Source organism: Thunnus thynnus, chromosome 7 (assembly GCF_963924715.1).
Source record: "Thunnus thynnus chromosome 7, fThuThy2.1, whole genome shotgun sequence".
Lineage (NCBI taxonomy): Eukaryota > Metazoa > Chordata > Actinopteri > Scombriformes > Scombridae > Thunnus > Thunnus thynnus.
The window spans coordinates 31847828-31863966 of NC_089523.1; the positions used below are offsets into that span (position 1 = coordinate 31847828).

At 39.4% G+C, this 16139-nt stretch overlaps 1 protein-coding gene across 2 annotated transcripts; it reads right to left on the minus strand.

The window, feature by feature from the left end:
• Positions 1-127: 127 nt before the first annotated feature.
• On the minus strand, positions 128-15034 carry zgc:101731 (SNARE_SNAP25N and SNARE_SNAP23C domain-containing protein). Of its 2 annotated transcripts, none has more exons than XM_067595505.1 (8): positions 14912-15034; positions 10641-10798; positions 8184-8225; positions 5908-5956; positions 3918-4029; positions 2360-2506; positions 1915-2059; positions 128-1160 (listed from the first exon to the last, which is right to left on the minus strand). In XM_067595505.1, exons 2-8 carry the CDS (start codon positions 10710-10712, stop codon positions 1098-1100), a joined length of 630 nt encoding a protein of 209 aa, XP_067451606.1. In that variant the 5' UTR covers positions 10713-10798; positions 14912-15034; the 3' UTR covers positions 128-1097. The 2 variants fall into 2 exon arrangements, with proteins under 2 accessions (XP_067451606.1, XP_067451605.1); XM_067595504.1 differs by lacking the exon at positions 3918-4029 and adding an exon at positions 5119-5236.
• Between the last annotated feature and the right edge of the window lie 1105 nt (positions 15035-16139).

The window sequence follows — 16139 nt, forward strand, 5'->3', positions numbered from 1 at the left end:
TGATTCATAGGATTGTTGAAAGTTTCAGTTCAGAGATCAGACTGTTGGTCTTCTGCCCTTAAAAATTATGGAATAAGATCAGAAAAAAACGTCCTTTCACCACCATTTTATATCAACATGGAGAAGGAAGAAGAATGAATGAGAGGCCTCCCGAAAGAGCAGATTCCACGTTTGTCCGCTTGGTGTCGCCAGAGATCCTCCTCTGGGGACAAATACGTGTTTCCTTCTTCTGGGCAATACCCGGCCAAGCCTGCAGAGGGCGCCATCATGCACGTGTTTCATCCACTATGGACTATTTCAGACTGAGGAAAGGGGGGGAGGGAGGTGTTATACAATGATGTTTACATTAGAAAATAAACTGGTTGCTGATAGCTGTGTATGATTTTTTTTTTCTGATTTGTTCAGAAATGTGTACTCATGTTCTCCACACATAAAATTATTCCTCTGTCCTCCTCGATAAAAAAAAAAAAAAAAAAAAAAAAGGGCCACTGATCGGCTAGAGATGCACGCCCCGGGCCCACGGAGACCCGCTTTTCGCTGTGTTGTTCTCCACATGGCTCTCCTATTGTGAATTTATTTGTTGATTTATACATGTGGTGTTGTCTGATTCTACTCTCTGCTGCTGCAGTGACCCAGTTTCCCCACTGGGACCATTAAAGCTTCCTATGATCTAACTCTCTCTCTCTTGAGTGACCGCAGAAGCCACCTTGAGGGGAAATATGGAGTGTGAAGTGTAAAGAGAAAAAGGCCTTGCTGTGAAATCCCCACAGAAATAGTTATGATATTCCTATGACACATTTCAGAAGGGTTATGTCATACCACTATCACAGCAAAATTATTATAGGAATATTATATGACGATAAGAGATGATGAACTCCTCATACGCCACTTTAACCTCACTACTGAAACCAGGGACTCAAAGTCCCTCTAGGAATATCACTGCAATATTCAAATAATATTATAGGCATTTTCATAATGAAGACTATTTAAAAAGTGACTTATGTAAGGCAGAGAATGACAGCGGCATCACATTGGCACAGCATGCAAAAGCATAGTAATTGCTAGAAAAAGAGTGAAATGGATGAACGCTCCGTCTATCATTTCATAAGGTTTTTGGCTTTCTGGTTGGCGTCCTCGATGCGGGTCACGTTGGTAGAAATCTGCAGAGAGAGAGAGAGAGAGAGAGAGAGAGAAAAGAAACAGGAAATGTTAATAAGAACCTGGAGAGCAGAACCACTGGAGCCCTCAGTCTATCTTGCAAATTCAATTTTTGCTCCCGCGCGATGACTCATTAAATACAGTTTTGCCGGTTGTGCAAAGCCTACAATGTAAGCATTACAATCCAGAATGTAAACTAAAGCAACGGTAACATATTGCTGCTATTGTATTATAGCAGTAAAAACTGATTATTGAAAAGAAATAATTGGACAAAAATCCTGATTTGCCTTTTATTTTTGGCAGACCAATTTTAGTGTTGAATTTGCAAATATTAATATAGTACCAGTCAAACATTTCAACACACTTTCTCATTCAATGGGAATGGGAAGTTGTGTCCAAACGTTTGACTGGTACTGTTTATATTTCTTTAATATATATTTTTCATTGTTTACACCATTTTAGTTCCCTCCTTCCATCCCTTGTTCCTGTATTAGCCATACTTCCATTAGTGGTGTACACTTCTGGTTTTATGTGTTTGTATTTTAACTTTACAAATGTTCCCCATAGTAGTTCAATAAAGGCTTGAATTGAAGAAAACCTGGTAATATTTGATATCATGCGATGACTTCTGGTGAAAATTGTGGCATATGGTCATCTTTGGTGATATATTTGTCGATATTTGTTGGTGTTCTGTGACATACTGTGATGATACTTAGTGACACGTACGATAATAAGCGTTAATATGACAGACAGTACCTTTTTGTCTATGCGGCTCATCTGTTCGTTCTGCGTTTCGATCTCGTTGCCCATGTCCAGAGCCATGCTCTTCAGGTTCCCCATGATGCTGCCGACGTGAGCCAGGTTCTCCTCCATCTCATCCTCGCGGGCGTCATTAGTCACCCTGTGATGGAGCGGGATAACGCAGAAAAATCAACATACAGTATATATCATAGTATTGTATTGTAAAGATCTGAGTTATAGCTGAATCTACAGCCCAGGCTTGTGTTTGTGTGTGTGTGTGTGTGCGTGACAATATCTTTTGTTTGGCCAGCTGCCTATATGAATAGTGACTGGTAGTATTACATGTCAGTCTTTTCTAAAGAGGAGCAAACACTCATCAGACAGCTGCCTCTCTTTAACACCCAACCTACCTACAATAACAGTACATTAAACTCTCCTATTACTCTCTCTCTCTCTCTACCTCCGTATATGTCCCCCACTCATGATCATTTGCTCCCTCTCGTCCACGACTCGAGACGACGGCGGCTGATTGGACACGATGCCATCTGGTCCGGAGGCTCCACCCCAAACTGCCTTATACGCCCCGCTCTCTTCAAACGCCTTCAGTCTGAAGGAGAGGAAGAGAATAGTTCAGCCAGTTTAATGTGATTATGTTGCACAAGAACCACCCTGTACCCATACTGAGTATGTATGATGTATGTCAAATCTGCTCCCAGCTAGTTTAAATCAGTCTGTCACTAATTTGTGCATTTCTACCTACAGCTAGCTGAAGCAGCTTGTTCTGACATCCATACTAAGCTGGCTAAATTGAGAAAAAGGACTCCATTTACATGTGAAAATGATTCACGTCCGCACTAGTTTTAGAGTTAAAGGTAGGTAAGGTTAAGTAAAAACTATAGCTTTCTCTACTTTTTTTGACCATGTGTGTATAAGGAAGAATTTCTCTCTCAAGCTCTCTTTTTTTCTATTCTTCACACAACTACTTTTGCCACTTTTTTTGTGTGAAAAGCCCAGTGCAAGACCATGAATAATTCCCATTATGTCCAGACTACAAAGACACAAAATTCTAGGAGAAAGACTGTGGGATGCAGCAGGAAGCGTGCTTTTTGCGCCGCATATGCTTGCAGCCGTTCAGAACAGGTAGAAACACATGAACTAGTTTGTTTGAATCCTCTACTGTCAGGCGTCTATCAAGTCATTATTTTTGGATCACAAAGTCATCTGACAACATCGACATTTATACATGTTGGCAACATGTGATATACTACATGGAACTTTAAATTGAGTGATCACAGAGGGGGGTTTAGCTTTAAATTTGGCAATAATTCAACAGTGACATTCACGCCAATAAAGCTTATTTGAATCGGATTAGAGGGTACATAAAATTGTCTCTTTATTTCTAATGCTACCCCTAAACCGTGTGTGGCAGGGATACGTTTTGCAAAAGCTACGTTTTGCAAAAAAATCTGTCTTGAGTGATCAAAACGTTAAGATACATTTTCAAAAATTAGCCAGCTTAGCATGGATGTTCTCTCAGTGACGTCCTCTTCAAAGTGAAGCGTCTCATCAGGTAGATTTTCTTTCCAAATGGAGATTACAAATGGTGATCCAGTCTTGTCTCCAGCTCTTTTCTCCAGTGTCACCTCTACATTGAGCAGTAAAACTGAGCCAGCTCCGAGCAAACTCCAAAAAATTTGTCAGTAGTAGATGGGATACAAAGGATACCTTTCCAGTATGGGAACAACAGTGGTTCATTTATATAGATAGATACAGCAAACATGTTGTAATCTGATATCTAAACAGCTGCAAATCCTTAAAAGCATCAAAGCAAGCAGGCAACGAAAGAAAGTTTAAGCAACTAGTAAACAGCGTATTAAGACACATCTTGTGACATGTCCCCCTCGGTAAAGATGGCTGCCGTCCTTCTCCGGCTTCTATCCACAAGCCATCAGACACACACACACTGTATACCAGTTGAACAAACACACAGACACACACACACACACTCCTCCACCTACTTATCACAGGAGCAGAGGCCACAGCACTTGCCCAGGTCAGTCAGGTTTTTCTCGGCCTCCTTCATATCAGAGTTGATCTGATCCAAACCCTCCTCTATACGCTCCAACTGCTCTATGAGAGGAGGAGGAGGAGGAGGAGGAGGAGGAGGAGGAGGAGGAGGAGGAGGAGGAAGGAGAAAGAGAGGGGGAAGAGAGGAAGCAAAGAGGTGGATGTGGAGAAGGAGCGGAGGGGCGAGAGAGGAAGGAGAAAGAAGACAGAAGAGGGGAGGAAGAGGTGAAGTGGCAAAGAAGATGGGGAGGAGGAAAGTGAGGGTGGTAAAAGTTGGAAGGTGATCGGAGGAAGAACCATTTGGGAAGCAAAAGAGGAAGAGGAGAAAGGATGACGGGAGGAATGGGGAGGGGAGCGGAGGTGGAAAGCAAAATAAAATCACTAACTATTTCCCCAAAAGCCCCGCAGCTGAACAACCAAACATCAGACCACAAATAGACAACAAAATCCACTCGCAAATCATAAAAAGCTATTGCTCTGCCACACAGGACTAAACAGGGCCATGCTGGGCTGAGCTTGACCTTGTTATGCTATTTGCACTCTGACCTCAGTGCCCAGTTCCATCATGTTTTCTCTCTAAAATGAGGGCTGTAGCACAGATAACAACAACGCAACTAACAATTATTTTCATTATCCCAAAGATATTCAGTTTACTATCACAGAAGACTCTGAAAAACAGAAAATATTCACATATGTGAGACCGGAGCCAGTGAATTCTTGGCATTTTTGCTTAAAATACACTTACATGACTTATCAATTATCAAAATACTTGCCTATTCATTTCCTGTTGATTAACATGTGTAATTATGTCAATACACTGCTTCAAGGGTCATTGTGAAAAAAAGAAAAATCAAAAAGAAAAAGTTTTCAACTTAAGCTCTTGTGTGATCAAATTAGCAGCAATGAAACGGCATAAATCATAACTATCATCTTCAAAGTGAAATAATCTCTGTCAGCTGAGTCATTTTGTCATGATGGTGTAGATTTGTGTTGTTGAAACCAGATTATCTAATATAAAAAAAAAAGAATGGAAACTCTTATTTTGAAAGTGGATTCAAATTAACACCTCAATTTAAACTTATTTAATGGAACTGGGCACCAGTATGGGTTCCTTACACCACCAGTTGTGCGGATTCCAGAAACCAGACCTACTTCCTGATCGGCCAGGCACACAGACCACAGCACTGGGCCATGTCTGTCAGATTCTTCTCTGCCTCTCTCATGTCCCTGTTGATGGTGTCCATGCCTTCCTCAATACGCTCCAACTGCTCTGTTAGGAACAGGAGTTTTTATGGCGGTGGGTTTTATGGCGTCAGTAGACACGGACAGTATGCAACAGATGGTTTCAACCACCTGATCTGACTGGTCCGACATGTACAGATCATGCTGGTTATCCCCATAAATCAAAGCTGAAGCCAAGAATTGAAAAGACCAAAGCATGTCTTCAAACATAGCATGTTTCAATACAACAGCCGCCACTGCACATGAACTAACTGGAAGGTAGCAGTTACTGTAGCAGCCAGCTGAACCTGGATCTGCATCCTTTAACTGACGGACTCAGGAAGACAGTGACTGTAATGTTTTACTCTCTGAGGTGCCACAGCTTAAGCAAACACATTTTTTTCATCACAGTATGATATTACAGTGCAATAACAATCTGTGTTAATCCACTAGTGAAATAGAACAGCTTTGCAGTTGTTGGACAGGGTATTTTTTAAAGTTTATCTAAGTTAAACACATCTCAGAACAACTATTGAACCTACAGAGATTACAATAATACTAAGCTTCTCATTTACCTCTCAGTATGGGAGCATTATTTAAATCCCTACATTGATCCTTGGAAAGCAAAGATCTTACTTTTTTTGTTTTTTTTTAACAGCTGACAAGACAAAGAATGATGATAAAAATGAGTTTAAAGAGTGATAAAGTAGAGCTGATTACCTCCTTGTTCATCCAGCATCACCAAAGCTCTGATCCCAGCATCTTTACTCTAGTGGGAGAAAAAACATAAACAAAGCACAAGTATACACATTATAATGATATAATGATTTCCCTTCTTCTAGCCAGTGGCAGATAGATAACCCAACCTTATCCACATGACAATTATATTTTTATATAATTGTCATGTGGTGATGCAGTTGCAATCAGGAACCGTTTTCAGAACTCTCCTTGGTGTTTGTCCATTTAAATTCTCCCATCCACTCAAAAATGTGTTATTCTTCCTGCTCCTTTGAGTTTGTTTTCACATTCATCTGCTTGAAGAAGGAAGGAAAGTTCCTCTGTGCTCACCTTAAATCTCAGTTTAACACGTGTACCTAGGAGCAGGATTTTGTGACATCACAACTGGTTTGGAGCCAATCCAGTATACAACTCATGGAAAGTTGAAGCCTCCAGTGCACAAACACTGAGTATGGACTTTACAGTTAAGTAGGAGGAGGAGATGTTGTTTTAGGGATTTTTAATAGAGTAAATGTACAGGTAGCTGGTATAACCTGCCGGGTATTACTGCCTGACGCACCTCCTCCGGTGCTCATGGGTCAGCTGCAGGATCATCAGCCAGGAACCACCGATCCTCAACGTTTCGCTCCTTTAATCCTGGGACGTCTCCCCTGCAGCTGGCGCCTGGTGTTCTTTCCCCAACACTTGTCCTCCCTCATCAGCCACAGCCAAAAGCTTCCCATCTCCGTCTCCTCTTCCAGTTCTTTTGTTGCCCTCTTCATCTTTCCTCTTGTACTCAGCAGGTGTGTGATTGACACCACCACGAATCCTCGGCATACAACCTCCACTGGGTAGATGGTGGTTCTCCAGCTGGCCTCCCCTGCACTCAGAGTACTCGGTCTTCAATCTCGTCCTCCAATGGAACTGTGAGCTCAATGAGGAGTACTGCTATATGCCTTGATGGACCAGACTACTATGTCAGGACGGAGAGACGTGGTGGTATTCTCACCGGGGGGAACTGGAGCTGCCTTCCAAGGTCGACTCTCATATTCCTTCTCCTGGTCAGAGGAAAAGAGCCTTGGTGTTTCTCTTGGCCTGGTGCTCCTTCTTCTGCTGCCCTCAAAATGGATGCGGTGTTCAACATGATGAACATTCTCCCCCCGCCCCCCGCTTTCCTGTCTACGCCTCTCCAGAACCTCGGCCAGCTTTCTCAGAAACCGATCACGGCGCCATCTGTAGCGCCCCTGTGAAGCAGCCTGGCGAGACGTGCAGGAGGTTTGAGATGGGAGCGTTGCAGAGCGAGCAGCACTCCTCCATAATTGAACTTTTGTGTGGAAAAAGAGACCGTTTATTATTCCAAGCAGATGATCTTTGTATGTCTTGGAAGGGATCTTAAAAAAGCACAAATGTTTGAGCGTCCTTGAAAACACAGAGTGAGACATTTTGAAAACGGTTTTTGTTCACTTCTGCATTACCACATGGCTTCAACTTTGACCAAAAATAAAATCAACAAGGCTGCCTGGATGACAATATAAGACAATATAAAAACATATCCTTGGAAAATGGTCAGCAGCAGATGTAGAAATTGTAATAAAATCTGTGAAAGCACTATTGTGGTTGAGGTAGTGAACATGTATGTAGTCTTTTCCTGCTCTCATACATGTCAATGCCTGACGTCTTTTTTCAGCAGCTTACAGTAAATCACATCCCAGCATCCGTCTTGTTTACGGTCATTTGATGAGACATTTCCTCTTGTGGAAACATCAACAGTGGAAATGCAGGAGGCTAATGTCCAGATGATGATGCTAACATGATAATGATGATGAACTTCATCTTACACAGGCTAATCTTACTCTTCTCATCTTTGGTTTATAGTCTTTATTTCTGTAGGGTTCACTAGTTTTACACATATGTGTGTGTGTGTGCACATGTGTGGGTGTGTGTAGTGCTGCGACGATAGGTCGATTCATCAATTAGTTGCAACTAGTCTGATAATCGAATGATTGTTTTAGTAATGTCTTAAGCAAATATGCCAACGTTTGCTGCATTTAGCTTCTCAGATATGATAATTTAATGCTTTTCTTTGTCATACATGATATTAAAGTGAATATCTTTGGGTTTTGGACACAATAAGACATTTAAAGACGTGTGTAAAGAAGTGCATTTTCACTATTTTCTGACATTTTACAGACAAAGCAATTAATCAATAATTAAAATAACTGTTAGTTGCAGCCCTAGTGTGTGTGTGTGTGTGTGTGTGTGTGTGTGTGTGTGTGTACCTCCTCCACCAGCTGCATCATCCGCCGTGTGCTCTCTAGGGACTGAAAGACACCAAAAAATGGGCATTTCAATAAACATCCAAATTCACAATAACAAAATGTTCATGATTCCTCTGTGACTTTGTATGACTTGATCTGAACATTTCTTCAACCTACAAATAGTCAAGTCAATTTATTTTTAAAGCACATTTAAAAACAGCAAAAGTTGACCAAAGGGCTTGGTGGGTAACGTTTACTTCATATCTGGTCCACATATTCCTTGTAATTTCCTGGGAATTTTCTATGTAATTTGGTACATAGAGACAACACTCAAATTATGCACTTCCTGTTTATCAATTCCAGGTAAATAACAACACAGAGTTATTAGTCAGTACACAGCAGGTCAGCTAATCATGCAAAATGTGAAAATTAAACATACATGAAGAATAATGCTTCTAATAATAAGTTAATAATGAATAAATGTTTGTTTCTGTTAAAATTGAGCAATTTTCCAGGTAAAGTCCAACAGCTTTTTAGACTCAAAACATCTAACTAAACTTTGTCTCTATCTTTATTTCAAGAAATCATTACAAAATAATACACCTGTAAAAAAAAAAGCATGACAGTTGAGTCCAAACATGAGATTAGATCCTCACACTCCCAAACAGGTCTTTAATGTTTTCTGATGCTGTTTAAGCTTTGTTTAATGATAATGATCAATGGAATAATGCACAAAAGGTTTATATATCAAACTCTTGTTGATGTGAATGTAAATGCGTACATACATTTGATTTATATATAAGTATATACACATCCATATTCATCAAAGACATAGACTGAACCTTTAACTGCTGTTTCGCCCTGAAGCTTCAGAGACGTGATGACCTGAGTTTACACTGAACTGTCAATCACACACGGTCCAGTCTTTCCGCCTCTTGCTGTGGGCATTTGTGTGTGTGTGTGTGTGTGTGTGTGTGCGTGTGTGTAAAAATATCATGTCAATCCTCTGGGACTTCCCCACCAAGGGGATGATGAGGTGGCAAATGGCTTTGACCTGCAGTAGCCTTTAAACCCCAGGGAGTGTGTGTGTGTGAGCTCATCTGTGCCTGATGTTTCTCCGCAGACGGTTGCACTTGGAGACCAGCTGTCTCTCTGGCAACCAGGTGAGCCAGGTGTCCTTAAAGGGACATTCCCCATCAGGCGGACGGAGCACTGTGAGTTTTCAGTACACCGGCCCTGACCTTAGTGAGTGTTGTTCGCCGCGTTGTGTCGTTTGTGTCCTTCTGCTTGTCACCTTGACTATTTTGAATCTTTTTTTGGGGGGCTAAAACATCGTTACAACCCCCATGAGGTTTGTTTGTCTGGCACAGCACACACAGTTTGTGTTGCTCCCTAAAGACACAGTCATGAAAGGATGATATGAGTCACACACTACAGGTGACCTATGAGAGATTTTACACTTTCCTCAGTAGCTTTGGAGGAGTGTTGGAGGAAGATTTGTGTTATTAAACTGAACTTATTTTTTTATCTCCAAATTGTCTTTTAACCTGAATTTAAAACAAGCATCATATATTTTGACTTTGTTTTTAACACATGGTAGGCCAAAATAACTAAGAGTAAAGCTAAGTTTAGATAGGTAATGATCATTTTTATTATTTTCTAAGATTTTGTGGACTAAACGGAGCTGATTTGTCCTTAATTTAATATAGTAATAATGTTAATTAGTGATGCTACTTGGTGTATGCTTATTTATTGTCATATATGGTCGTGAAGAAAGACTGTTCCTAGGTTAGTTGAGGGTTGGTTGCTGACCTGTAAGGTTAGTTGTTTTAGATTCTGTACAAGTAGTATTTAAGGGGCTGGTTAACTTTTCAGAGAAAGAAAAGATAGCTAGGCGGTATGTATCTTTGTCTCTAGAGCTATGATGCATTATACTTCTGATGGTACTATTGGATCAGCAATTTCCCATTACAATCTCACAGATGAGAGATGATGTCATCCTGAGTCTAAACGCTGATCGCCTGAGAGCAGCAGGAGATGAAATAAACATGACAGCAAAGTTTTGGTTGCACCTTTGGGGGTTTGACATCTAGCATTACTTGACTGTCATTTGAAGGGCTTGGTGAGGACGAAAACTCATCTGGAACAGCTGAATTTGCCATCCGGTCATCAAGTGTACTCACAGTCTAAATCTCATTAGCTCTTAATTTACTGAGGATGTCTCAAGAGCCCAGAAAACTTAGTAGTTTAGAACAGCAGCACTAGATTTTGATCCACTCTGGTTAAAAGCTGATCCAATCACTGATTCAATCTTTATTCTCTGCTCGTTATATATTTGTGTCTTTGTGAAGCTGCTTTGGTTGAACTCTTCTATAACAAGTGAGTGGGTTTTAATATTTAATTAGGTCATTATTTACAGCTGTGATAATAAATCGGGAGCGGCGCCGTCTAGTCTTTTACTAGAAACAAATAACTTACCTCATCTGTGACCTGATTGGCTCTCCTCTGCAGCTCCTCCTGCTCTGTCAAGATGGGCGGGTGCGACGCCATGTCGGCTATGTGTGTGTGTGTGTGTGTGTGTGTGTATTCAGTCCCAGGTGACCAGATTAGGCTGCAGCATCAGGTGGTTTTGGCACCTGGAGATCAGAGTGACACTGTGATTATTTATAATGACTGACAACAGAGTCGAGCAGACAGAACAGCTGACAGACACGCCATGTTCAACTCTACATGTAAACAAACAGTAATCAGTGTCGTTCATCTCCACTGTAGACATTTTCAACATTTTAAAACACATACATATAAAGTTTGTCATCATCAACATATTATGTGATATTCTTATAATTGAAGCAGGTTTGGTTTCAGAAGGCAATGCTATGTAAAATTTGGCCTTATATTTGATTAATGCTCAATTCACTTTTTATAAGCGACTATTGACAGAGCAGTTTGCAGTCCTCTTCAGTCAAAGCCGTTCTTGTCATATCAGGATTATCATAATTATGAGTTTCCAACTTTTAAATAGTTTTCACAGTAAAACACTAAGTCATAATTACAACTGAGAAACTCAGATTCTTCTGAAAGCCTTGATGTCTCCTTTCATATCTCCTTAATTATGAGGAAAGTGTCTGAAAACCAAACAAACATGGAGGCCTCTCATCAGCCAAAGATTGATGTTCAGTTTAATTAAACTCAAATTTAATGGATATGGTGTTCAGTTATCAGATTAACTCGTGTGAAGATTATAACTGTCATATAACTGTCTTGCATGTCATTAACATTGGAATCTTTCTAATCTCAATCATTCATCCAATGACATGAACACGACATTAGCCTCTATTTAGCCTGAGAGGCGAAACCCAGGGCAAATGAAGCCCACAAAGCACAGCTCCCTCAGCTTAACTGTTGTGTTTGATTTGCTAACTGAAAGCGACCTAGATTAGCAGATTATAATATCAATATTTAATATTTTTGGCAGGTAAACAGTAAGTGGACTTTTGAGTAAATCAACAGTAAAAGTGGTGATGATGGAGGGAGGGAAAACAAAAACAGGATTTTGAGAAAAGGACGCCTTTGGATTGTGGAACATTTCGATCTTTCTGTCGTAATCGCTTATGATCTTGAGAAAATGATCTGTGCAACATCAGAAAAACGTGATAAAATAAATCTTAGGTCACATCAGCTAAAATAAAGACTCACATCATAAAAATATTAACATGAACATTCTGGATAAAAGAGCAAATGCACTATTTCACATAGAAAATCCCATTTATTTTTATATCTCTTTTATGACACTAACAAGTGTTTACTGGTTGTAACCCTGAAGGAACCATGTCAGCGGAGCATGTTAACTGTGGGTTGGTCTCTGCTTCTCCCAGCAACCGACCAGTGAACAGCAGGCATGTCAACTTGTTATTTAACTGGGTTAGTCAGCTGGTAAAACTGTCCTCTACAGCCTCATGCAAACATTTCAGTCAGTTTGAGCACCTTTATGTGTGAAAGTCTCCACTTCCTTAACGCTGGTTTCTTATTCTGTCTGTTTTCAAAATGCTGTCTGATCCCAAAATGGGTGAAACTGCATCGGATAGAGCATGATGTCACCTGTTAGCGGATATATTCAATTATTTTCTTGATTAATCGATTAGTCGTTCGGTCTTTAAAATGTCAGAAAATGGTGATAAATGTCGATCACTTTTTCCCCAAAGCCCAAGATGACGTTCTCAAATGTCTGGTTTTGTCCCGACCAACAGTCCACAACCCGAAGATATTCAGTTTACTGTCATAGAGGACTACAGAAACCAGGAAATAATCATATGTGAGAAGCTTTTCCTAACAAATGACTTTAAATACTTGGCAACTAATTGATTAATAGACTAATATATATTTCCCTTGTTTTTAATACCAGACCTAATGCTAAAAATTAGCATGTTGGGTGCAAGGTCATATATTTCCTTTACATCCACTACACTATGGTGCAGTTAGGTGATTACAAGTAAAATGAGTTCTGGTTTTGATCAGTTTTAGCTTTAATGGTTAGCCAGAGCATCAAACCTGCGCTATAAAAAGAAGTTCCCATTTTTAAGTCTGAATGAAATGATCCAGATGTAGAAAAATCAGATTTCTTACATCAACAACAGCTGGATTTGATTTAGTTGGGTCTGAATTTCACAGTGAGACACTGAGTTTATATAACAGCTCATTTGTAATTCTGTTGCTAATTCGAGGACATTCGTTTTCCTCGACATGTTCTGTCATTTTTCTATATTTTTCAGGTCAAATCTATGACTGAAACATTTCATTAATTAATTTCAGATTAACAACAAGCTTGTACAGTTAGCTTGTTGCTTACAGTCTGGTTTAAAAGGGTTGTTAGCATCATATAAGATGAATCTCTCTTCTGTCTCATAATGACTCTCTCCTCTCTAATTAGATGATCAGACTTCCCCTCAACGTGAGCGTCCAAGCAGGTGTCGGGTCCTCACAGTATCATAAAAACACAACCATGCTCCTCCACACCCCACGCTTTTCTTTTCAGACAGTGTGTTATCAGGCTGGAGCATCATCATTAGACCTAACCGCTAATCACCACCTGCTGGAACAAATCAGAGGAAGGAGGGGCATGAAAGACAAGAAAGAAAAGAATAAAGACTCTTGATGTTCGTCCGTGAGAAACAACACAGAGAAAGTAACTAAGTAATCTAAATTCATCTTTTAATGTATAAAATGTGAAATGCAATGAAGAAATTGTCCCTATCAATGACCAGATGAAACATCTAAAGCTATCAGCTGTAAACAACGAATCAGTTGTTAAAAGAAAAAGATCAATTTGGCAAATGAGTTAATTCACCAATAGTTAAACTTGATCCTGTCTCATTCATGTCTGTCTGACATTTATTTTGAATGTTTGATCATAAACACATCATCATAGTTTTTACATGTTAACTGGTTGGACCACATTCAGTCCTCTGTGAGCTGCATCCTTCAAATTCTTAATCAAGCAACAGAGTCATTCTGAACAGGGTTTACTTTCACTATCAATTAATCTGTCTGTTATTTTATTGAGAAATCGATCAATCGTTTGGTCTACAAAATGTCAGAAAATGGTGAAAAATGTTGATCACTGTTTCCCCAAAGTCCAAAGCCTCAAATGTCTTGTTTTGTCCCGACCAGCCATCTTCAAAATGACTCAAAACAATTCATTTTCTGTCAATCCACTAGTCAGTTAATCAACTAACTGTTACACCTCTACTTCTAAATATCGCCAACGAAACACACACATAAGATAAAGTGAACTTAACTATTGATGCACTAACGTCTTGCAGCAAAAGCTAAAACTCTACACGTGATGTTGATGATGAAGTTCTAATCTATGGGAAAAACCCTGAGAGTGACGTGTGATGGATGATGTTTCACACATCTGTTCAACTCCACCATCCTGACTGTAGCAGAGAAATGCACCACTGGGCTGAGGTGGTGTCCAAGTCCAAGTCTCTAAATCTACACACTTGTGATGACATCACAGATGCACGGATGCAATTTACTGGTGGCCACCTTCTGAGTAAAACTTTACGCTTGAAAATGTAGGCTACACATTTATTTCTTCATTTTGTTAATTAAAGTTATTACAGAATATTCTGGTAATGTATTTTTTTTTAACATTGTATAATTATTTTATTTACAGGCAGTAAATTTTGGTGCAAAATATCAACAGCAGTTTAAAAAACATCTCCATCACTTGGTACCATTCTTTAAAAAATCAGCCTATCAATTGAACCAGTTCACACACACACACACACACACACACACACACACACACACACACACACACACGCAACTGAAAGAGAAACTACATACACACACACACACACACAGTTTTCTGTACCTTTAACACCAAATGTGATGAATTAAATGATGATTTGATGATTAAACTAATTTAATTTTCGCCTTTATTTAGCATAATAACCATCATTACTTTAATATTATACACTAAATCCTAATTTAATGTTCTTTCAGCTTCAAATCTTTACTTCTCGTCTTGTTTTGATCAGATTTTTGAACTTTTTCAATATTGAACAACTAACCGGAATGAAACAGATTATTTTTTGTCTGTATAACCGAATCACCAACTTGCATTGAGTTGAAGTGAAGTGAATCGCTAACAGGTGGATAATTAACCTCCTTCAACATATATCCTGACTTGTTTTTTCTCCTGTAAGAAAGAAGAGAAATAAAACATGAACCAGTCCTCTTACCTTTTCGTCAGCTCTTCTTTCGCTTCTCGTTGTGTTTTTCTCCAGATTTTCCGGTTTCAATCATCCGCAATCTGCGGCACAGATCTGCTGTTCTTCCTCCGTTTATCCCTCCTCAGCATCTCTGTCCCCCCCTCCTCCCCTTTCTCTCCTCTGCACCGCCCCTCTGCTCTGCTCCGGCCCCGCCCCGCCCATCACTAAACGCACCCTGGCATCGTTCAACAAAACTGCAGCTTCCTGAGGTGATGATACTGTATGTATATAAAGTGTTATGATGGGTATTTTATCACCATAAAATCACAATGGTTGTGACATCAAATAAATACACAAAATAACATTAACTCTCAACACACTGTTAGGAACAGAATGTAAAATAAAACCTAATAAAAATATATAAAGATTGAATATAAAACTTAAAACAAGAGATTTTAATTAATTACTGATGTTTTTCGTCACTATAGAGATTTATTTCACAGCTATAGTTACTAGCTACTTTTCTGTGTAAAACATTCTACACTTTATAAAATACGTATAAAATTTACTACCCAAAATTAGCATTAGCATTAAATTGCCATTACACATAAAAATTCTACATTTAAAATCTTATTTAAATAAAAGTAGAAATACTGGCAGTAAAACGTACCGATTAGAAGCACATGATGGGAATAAAGTATAATATGGATGATTTATGTGGACATGATGTTTAAAACATTTACATGAGTAAATAATGTGAAAAAAAAAAGATCATGCCTTCAATGTTTCTGAAATCATGGCTGTACTCTGGCCTGTGGGAGACCAGCACTCTCCCAGTACAAACTGGGATAGATTCTAGCCCTGATGGTGGACTTGCAAATAATGCATGGGGCCATCCCCATTACATAGGACAAAATTTGAGGTTTTAGGAAATGTACTGTAATGTCCATGATGATATGTTGGGAAAGCAATGTGTCTAACTACATTGACACAACCACAAATGTACTAATCCAGTCTCAGTCTCATAGGCATCAGTAAAAACATAAAATGAGCAGCATAAATATATTCATTCATTCATATATTCAAGAATTTTCTGTCTCCTCTGATGCAGAAGTGATCCAGACTGTAATCAGTGCAAGAAAGTTTGTTTTTTTTTCTAACCACTTCCTACCTGGATGTTATTTCCTGCCAAACAGGAAGTAATAGAAGCATTGGTCAGATAGTCTGAGCAGTGGTCACTAACATTTCTGAACCCATA